At 51.8% G+C, this 8,550-nt stretch overlaps 1 protein-coding gene across 1 annotated transcript; it reads left to right on the forward strand.

The window, feature by feature from the left end:
* The first annotated feature begins 1,484 nt into the window (after positions 1-1,484).
* Positions 1,485-7,724, forward strand: LOC125084686 (spermatogenesis-associated protein 31E1-like). The gene is made up of 5 exons (XM_047702356.1): positions 1,485-1,505; positions 1,545-1,764; positions 2,491-2,548; positions 3,096-3,156; positions 3,411-7,724. Exons 2-5 carry the CDS (start codon positions 1,567-1,569, stop codon positions 7,351-7,353), a joined length of 4,260 nt encoding a protein of 1,419 aa, XP_047558312.1. The 5' UTR covers positions 1,485-1,505; positions 1,545-1,566; the 3' UTR covers positions 7,354-7,724.
* The last annotated feature ends 826 nt before the right edge of the window (positions 7,725-8,550 follow it).

Genomic DNA, 8,550 nt, shown 5'->3' on the forward strand with positions numbered 1-8,550 from the left:
CTCAGTTCTTATTGTTTGATCCCAGATGAGCCCCAATGTTAGGGTCTGTGGTCAAAGGAACGAGACTGATGCAAAGAGAAAGTCAAGCAAAGCTTTATTTCGCACCAAGCATCGAAAACCAAACCGATTGGTAGGGGCCATCTCTTACAAAGAGGCAATGACGATGACCCTGACGAGGCCGCTCCCTGGATGAGGCCGCTCCCCCGACAACAACCTCGATGAGGCCGACGACTACCCCAACAACTACCCCCAATGACTACCCCAATGACTACCCCAATGACTACTACTACTCCCCCCCATCCAGCCTCACAGACTAACCTTTATAGAGGTTGTTGAGCCTGGCCCACACACAGGCGGCCAGTGAGATTGTAACACACAGGGAAAAACTGCACAGTTATTCTTGGTGGGCAATATGGGTGACCAATTGAATTTCAATTCACCACAGTAAATATATGCATGCCCCACTGATTGGATGGCTCCATCTGGTCTGGCTCTCCCCTATATCTGGGGTTTGCAAGCAAGTTCCTCTGGCTAACCAGGCCCTCATACAGGCCCTCACAAAATGAGATTTTAAAAACAAGAAAAAAATGCTGGCTGACTGCAATCTGCCTTTCTTTCCAGGGTGCAAAAAGAAAAACATGCAGCCAAGAATTCTCTACCCAGCAAGGTTGTCATTCAGAGTTAATAGGGAGATTAAGAATTATCTAAATAAACAACTAAAGGATTTTATTACCACTAAGCTGGCCTTATAAGAAATGTTGAAGGGACTTATTTAAACTAAAAAGAAATGTCATAATTAACAAGAAAATACATAAAAATAAAATCTTAAAGGCAAACGCAACATACAGTGTATGTACAACAGAGGTAGTGGGTAAATCACTTACAAAGCTAGAGTGAAGACTAAAATAGTGTGTTTAACTGAAACTACAATAATTAGAAGATTCATATTTTTAAAAAGTTGTGACATCAAAAACATTAAACATGTGGTTCCCCACAGTATAGAACTTCAACAGTTTTACATCAATGGAAAAGTCATCCACACAGAAAGTCAATAAGAAAGCATCAGTCTTAAATGAATCATGTATACTGGGGTGAATGGATAAAGATATCACACACATCAATACTATTCAGCCATAAAAAATAATGAAATGGTGATGGTCGTGGTAACATGGAGAACCTTGAGAATACTATATTAAATAAAATAAGAGAAAGACAAATACCATATGGTTTCACTTGTATGTAGAATTGGAAAAAAAAAAAAGAAAGAAACTCGGATTCATAGATACAGAGAAGACATTGGTGTCTGCTGAGAGGAGGAACTTGGAGGCCTGGGAGGGTGGAGGGATGGAGCTGCAGGGTGGGGGGAGGGGCTGCTTCTCTTCTGTCCCCTCCCCCTCCCTCAGGAGCCCTTTGTGACCAGACAATAGCTCAGTGATGTGGGCGTGGGGCTTGTGTCTGCACCTCCACACCCAGAGCTCAGTTGCCTGAGGGCAGCAGTGCGATCGGTCACTAACTCTCAGGGCTCAGTTGCCTGGGGGCAGCAGTGCGATCAGACGCTAATGTCTGATGAGGAAAGGGATGGAGAATTATCTCTTCCCTCAGGAATTCTTTATTGATGGTTGGCTGAGCTCCAGTCCCACATTCTGGGCAGTTAATTCCATCTTTGCCTTCGTATGTGGACTGGGGCTCTTCGTCTTCTTACTTTCCTATTTCCATCCTGATCCATCCTCACCACCAGGCAAGAGACACAGGAAGAGCAGGAAGGTAAGGAACCCTCAGCCCAGACCCAGCAGAGTGTGATTCTATCATCTTTTCTATTATTCTTTCCACTTTTCTGAGTCACTGGAGAGACTCCTGAAATGGGAAAGAATATAACGGGTATTCTCAGGAGACAGTAGACCATCCAGGACAAGCCAGACTAGGCAGGGGTTAGAGGGATACGAGGATTTCTCCCCGAAGATCTCAGGCCGGAGTCCAGGTGTGGTGGAGGGGTCCAGGACAGCATCCCAAACAGAGTGACCGGTGGCCGAGGACCGGAGGCTGAAAGCTGCCTCTCTATCGGAGGTCAGGCCCCTGAGTACTGGGTCACCAGCTGCCGGTCCAGGACAGGTGTTTCAGGTGAATGTTCCCCCTTCGGGGCTGATTGAGGGCAGTACTGAGCCCAGGAGGTCCCAAGCAGCAGCTAGAGTGGGGCTCTGGCCTTGGAAAGGAGTCCTATGTGAAAAAGTCCAGCTGCACCACCAGGTCTGGGGTTGTGTTTCTTGAGCAGAGGAACTGTGGCAAACTTCTCACATAGAATATCCTTCTGTACATTCTTCAAAAAATGAAAACTGGAAATATTTGTATCCATTTTGAAAAGGAAATGAGTAAAACTAAAGAAAATCACAGCCCACCCCCCCTTAGTTAAATGTAGGAAGTCACGTACTCATGAGCAGTGAGCACCTGCTGCTGGGGCGGGGGTCCCAGCCTCCCTGTGTTCTCTTATCTCAGTACCAAACGGAGCCACGGAGAAGGAGCAACAGAAGCCAGAAAAGCCAGACTCTGAAAGGTGAGCATCCGCCACTCACCCCTGCATGCCCCAGTTACACTGTGCCCCCTGCTCTGAGGCCAAGCCCAACCGTCTCCAGGACACCAGGGCCTGAGCCCATCCCTCAGGAAACAGAGCCCTGGGTGGTGGGTTGGTGGCTCCTGGGAGGGAGAGCACAACCCAGAGGCTTCCCAGATTCTGCGCCAGAACAAAGCCCTGAGGGGCTGGAAACAGGTGTCGCCCAGCAGGGGCTCCAGGGCCTGGACTGGGGGTGGGACCTCCTGCTCCCACTGTGGACAAGCTGTTCAACTCGGCTCAGATTCCTCTGTGAGGCCATGCAGTCCTTCCTCCCCCAGCAAGGTCATGAGTGAGAAAACACTTTGGAAAAGACAAAGCGATCCCCAAAATGAACCCTGTAATCACCGTGTGGGCACGTGGCCTTGGACAGGGCTGTTTGGGGCTCCCAACTCCAATCCCCCAAAGGTCTCCCCTAAAGGGACATTGTATCCTGTCTCCTGTAAGACCCCTGGGCCCCGCCTTCCTCTGTGACCTGGTCTCCTGTTTCCAGTTTTCAGAGATTGCCTACAGGATCTGGAAGAGGTTCAGGACCTGTTCTCCTTTCTGCAAAGGTAAAGAATCTGCCCCCTTCTCCCCTGGGTGGGCCTTCCTGAGTCTATGGTGTGACCCCGGGGCTGCAGGGAACGGCCTCTGGGGCTGTTTGGGGAGGGGCGCTGGGAGGAGCCTTGGGACAGATTGTGACCAAAGCCTCGGACTGAGGGACAGCAGGAGCATTGTGATGTGGGTGTGGGGCATGGAGGGCCATGGGGTCCCCTCCCAGCCCCAGGCTGCTGCAGGGACAGCTCACACCTCCTGTCTCCCGCAGCCACCTGGAAAGGCTCTCTGACCAAGGGGGCTTTCACCAGTCCTTATGGCAAGCAGCCCCTGGGCAGGTGCGTGGAGGGGCGCCAGATGGAGCCTGTCAGCCATGCAGGGAGCCTGTGGAAGACGCTGTTCCTGCCATGGCCTCATCACCTGCTCATGCTCTGCTGACAGGGCCCCCTCAGCCTCTGGCCTCCACCCTGCCAGTGAGACCTCAAGAAGAGCAAACTAACTTAAAAAAAATCCTACCAGACACAGTGAGAAAGAACTTTCTTCCAGGTAATTCCTACTGGGCCTCTCTCATTCCAGCCATCTCAGGCCTTGGCCATGCCAGCTACCCCATTTTATCCTTTTCCTGGTGGTGGGAAAGTACGAAGTCCTTGTTCTTGCCTGGCACATTACAGCACAAGTGCCAGCAAGAACATGTATCCTGCCACCCACCAAATGCCTCATTCTGGGGTGGCCTTACTAACAGGCAGATAGAGACTCATAACCCTTCGTTTGTCAATACGGATGTCCAGAAGCTCCTTGAACTACTAATCAGCAAAAGGGTAGAACTGAAGAGTTGGAAGGAGAAAGAAAAGGTTGGGTCAGTTTTCAAACAATGGTGCTCAGACAACCACGTGAGCTTCTGGGGGACTCTGTGGAAGCTGCTGGGTGCTGAGCAGAACACCACCACCCTGCCATCCTTCTGGAACATGAAAAACAAAGCAGAGCCACTGGCCCAACCTCAGCCGTTCTCATCTTCCAAGGTCTCGGAAGACCACTTGCAGTGGAAATGCAGCCAGCTCTTCTGGGGTCTCCCCTCTCTGCACAGTGAGTCCCTGGTGGCCACTGCCTTGTTCTCTACTCACTCTTCTCCACTACAGTCTCCCTCTGTTTTATTCAATGGGACCTCTAATTGCTTGCCAGTTCTAAACCAGGATCAAATTTCTTCACAGTTTTCCCATGCCCCACCATTGCTCCACCGTGGGATCCAATCCCAACCCTCAACGCTAACCTTGCCCCAGCCCCAGGTCCCCCTTGCACCCTCTGTCCCAATAAGACCACCACCTCTCCCATCCCAGAGGAGGGCCAGTGGGGTATCTTGTGCTACATCCCAGAATAAGACACGATCCTTCATCCCAACTAAAATGCAACATCTGGAGTGGCCCTTGTTGCCAAAGCAACAAGGAAGGGGGAAGACTTTACCCACTATGGAGAAAAGATCTCCAAAATTCTTTAGCCAAGTCCCTCCCAAGCTTCTGGAGGACCACCAGGACTCCCAGGCCCACAGATCAGGTTCCACTTTTCAAGGGGACTTTGTCATCTTTAATATCCAGAAGCCACAGCTTCAGAGGAAGCTCAGCAGGAATAAACAGCAAAGCAACTTGCCCCACAAGGTTCAGCTGTCTCTGGAACTGAGGTGGCCTCAGGATGAATCCCCAGGGGTGAGTCAGGCACAGAGAGAGCAGGGGCTCTCAAGGCCCTTTGTGTTTAAGGGCAAAAGCAGCCAAGCTACATGGAGGACCAGGTCCAGATACCACAGGAAGTATCAAGCAAGATTCCAACTAGAGAAGAACTTTAGTAAGGGTCTATGGCAGTGTCTGAAGAGGACTCCAGTAGGTCTCTCCAGGATCTCAGCTAGGTTCCCAGTGAAGGTTCTGGGAACCAACTCTGAGAAGGAGTTTGGAAGACCCTTGATAGGGGCCTTGGAGGGTGATCCAGGAAAATACTTAGCCAGGGGCCCAGATAAGAAACATCTAGAAAAAACTTTAAAGGTTCATTTGCACAGGAAATTGGGACAGATCAGTGAGGGTCTGATCCCTGTGACTGTTGGTCGATCCTGGTTTGTGTCCAGCCATGCTTTTCCCAAGTCCCAACCCCACATAGCTATCAGAAATCTAGCAATTTTGAAGGATCGGAAGCCCTGCGTAAACACCTCCCATGAGCTGTCCTTCCTTTGTCCTAACACTCAGCAGAAGCTGGAAACACACATCGTAAGTTTTCGAGTGAGGCGTAAGTGGGACCTACCTCTCCAAACTGTTGAGCCCATAGATCTCAAACTACGTGAAGCTCAACACGTGCCCTTTCCCCAGTCCCCCTTTCCGTGCTCATCCACCTTTGTACCTGGGGCCCCCTCAAAAGCCAAATTTTACAAGTTCTTGGGGAAACCACCTCAGCCCCATCCAGGAGAGAAGGGTATAACTGAAAAGTCTGATCCCACTTCAGGGAGTCCCCTGTCTGTTTCCTCACCCATATGTGAGCAAATCCAGCAGGCCCTGGGAGGGACTTCACCTGGTGATGGCCATCAGTCCTCAGAGACGTCTTTATCAAGACAGGAGGGCAGATCACCTTCTCAGGCCTCCATTCTCAGCCTCCCAAACAGAACCCTGTACAGCAAGACTGTTATGGGGGCCAAGAAAGACAACCTGGAACCAAGTCCAAGTTTAGCAATGGCCAGGAATGAGCTAAAAGAGAGAGGGGGTCAGGCCTCACCAGACATGGTAGCAACACTGAAGATGAAGCTCAGGTCCCAAACTCCAATGTCTGAAGGGGCCACAGAGGTGATGGAGGCCAAGAAGGCCCCTGCTTGGAAAGTTGTCTTAAGACCCAGTGGGCTGGCCAACAAACCAGCCATTTATGTGGATCTGAGGAGATCAGGATATCCAGGTGCTAGGAAAAGCCCCTCACCATCTACAGTGTTGGTTATTCAAGATCCAGAGGAGGTAAGCCTTAAAACAAAGGTTAGTAAGGTTGAGCTCCAAGAGAAGATAGAGTCGGAGAACCAGCCTGAAGGCCATACCACTGGTGTGCTTCCTCAAGATTCTCCCAGTGACATCCTCCTTCCAGACTTTGCTACTTGTGTGCTTGTTGAAGACAGTGGCACCAATGTGCTCCTGCCAGACTCTCACACTAATGCTGTCCTTGCTGTAGACAGCTTGACAGAGTCACCCTCCTGTTCCCAAACGGAATGTGCCAGTGGAGAGACACCAGCTTCCCCGGTGTCACATAACCTTAGCTCAAGTGGATCGAACAGTGAGGGGCAGCAAGAGCCCTGTGGACCAAAGGTTGAGGAACCAAGTGACAGCCAGAGCAACAGTGAGATCACTGATGAAGGAAAGGACCAGAAGAGACCCAAACCAGAAGAGAATGAAGACAGGTGTACAGAACCGTTGGAAATCAGGGTTTCCCAAGCTAGCAAGATAGGCCACCCTCCCCAGGTCAGAGGATCAGGAGAGAGCCTTGGGAGCAAATACCTCCAGCTCATGCCACCAGAAAAGGGACATGTTTTTCCGGAAAGCCACTTTAGACAAAGGATGAAGAATTTTCTGCAGTGCCTTAATCCCAATAAAAAAAACAAAGGACTGGAAGGCCCCCTTCAAAAAGGCAAGCCTGCTTCGGCTCCTGCCCAGAGCTGGGTGCCAGTCAGAAGCAGATCGGTTATGGACAACAGGGCTGCCAAAACTCAGACGATCGTGACAGCTGTGGGACAAATCCTGGTGGAAAAATTGGGACTCCACCAAGGAATTCGGGCCTCAGAGATAGATCAGCACAAGGAATTGCAGGCCCCAGTACATAGGCATTATTGCCCCCACAGGGCTTTCGCCTCCACAGACCAGAAGAGAGTGATGGGAGGGATAGCCTCCAATCAGCAAGGTACCCCCAATGGTCATAGCTGCCCTAGCAAGAGCCAGCTGACCAGAGACAGGAATGGTGAATGGGAAAGCCTCCCCAGGGACCTGGGGCCCCCAGGCAGACCCAGCCAGCACCAGCCGATGGTGGGAGGTGTCTCAGGTCAAGTTCACCATTATCCTACATGCAGTCTTCGAAAATATGTCTCAACCTATCAGGCAGAGAACGCTTCACACATCTTTCGTGGTCAGAAAGATTTCCTTCAAGAAAAAATCGAGTATATGCAAAGAAAGCCCATTTTTTCTCACATTAGCACATCCTCTGTGTGCTAATGACTTCCCTGTGCCACAATTTTGTTTCCCAAAAATATATGTATGTATGTTTTTTTCTCATGAGTGGTGCTGGACTTTGTGTGTGCCCTGCTTGTGTGTGTGGGGGGGGGGATCAGGGTTTTCTCTCCCTGAGGGCCTGCTTTGGCTTCCAGAAGGAATGGGGCCTTGGAGGGCTAGTGACCTTGAGGTTCACCTCCACCCCCTTCCTCACACACCTTCCATTTCCACAACAAGGTGAACAAGACCCAGAGTGGGACCTCGCTCTGCCCATCCTCTCCTGCTTTCCCTCCACCTGAAATTTGTGTGGCTGTAGGGAGGCTCTGCTGAGGCAGAAATTACGCTCAGGCTCCAGGAAGATGGAGTCCTAGATCAGAGTGAGGCCCGCAGTTGGGAGACGCAAGGCTGGCCCTGAGGGCAGAGGTGAGAAATCCTGCTGCTACCCCAGGAGACTTCTCTTCCCAGAGAATCCCATCTTAGCTCCATGCAGCCCCTCTTATACTTGGAGCAGCAAAGGACGAGCTCGCTCCCGGCGCTGAGGGTGTGTGGGGTGCCACAGAGACCCCCAGGCACCAGCCTGCCCAGCCCCAGGGCACTGAAGGGGCCTGCTTACCAGCACCCCCTTCCCCTTCTGGGGGATGGAGGGGGTGTGGCTGTGGGCAGAGGGACCCTGCCCTGAGGGTCAGGACCACATCCTGAGGCCAGGAAGGAGGCCAAGTGACAGGGTAAGCCCGTGCCTGGTGTGACGACTGAGGATCCTTAGTGTCCCACTGCCACCTATGGGCCCAGAGGGGAGAAGTTAGAGGCCCTGGGACTGTCCCCACAGGATCTCCACCCCACTCCATCTGCCAAGTCCAGGGGTGGGGTGGTGGAGGGGGTGGGGTGGGGGTTGTACAGAAGCCACCTGAGCTCCCACATGGAGGGCCAGGTTCCCAGAGGCAGCAAGGCCTTCAGGCAGAGATGTTAACTTCTGCACAGTTTGATAAGCTTGTAGGATTGCAGGCCCCAGGACGGACTTGTGGTCTGTGACCTTTACCTACACATGTGGCCCAAGGATGGCTCCCAGGGGACTGGTGGGGACTCGGAGGCCAAAGGACTGGCCTGGCTCCTGGTCATGGTTATCCCAGAGCCCAGAAGGGCAGGAGGACAAGGTGGGGCTTGTCCCACCCCAGGCTGGAAGGGACGTGTCCAGAATGAGGG

This window comes from Lutra lutra, chromosome 14, assembly GCF_902655055.1.
Source record: "Lutra lutra chromosome 14, mLutLut1.2, whole genome shotgun sequence".
In the NCBI taxonomy this organism is placed as follows: domain Eukaryota; kingdom Metazoa; phylum Chordata; class Mammalia; order Carnivora; family Mustelidae; genus Lutra; species Lutra lutra.

Coding starts and splice junctions, on each gene's coding strand:
- LOC125084686 (XM_047702356.1), top strand. CDS start 1,567: ATGAGGAAAGGGATGGAGAATTATCTCTTCCCTCAGGAATTCTTTATT. Junction 1,765..2,490: donor GACACAGGAAGAGCAGGAAG/GTAAGGAACCCT, acceptor CTCTTATCTCAG/TACCAAACGGAGCCACGGAG. Junction 3,157..3,410: donor CTGTTCTCCTTTCTGCAAAG/GTAAAGAATCTG, acceptor TGTCTCCCGCAG/CCACCTGGAAAGGCTCTCTG.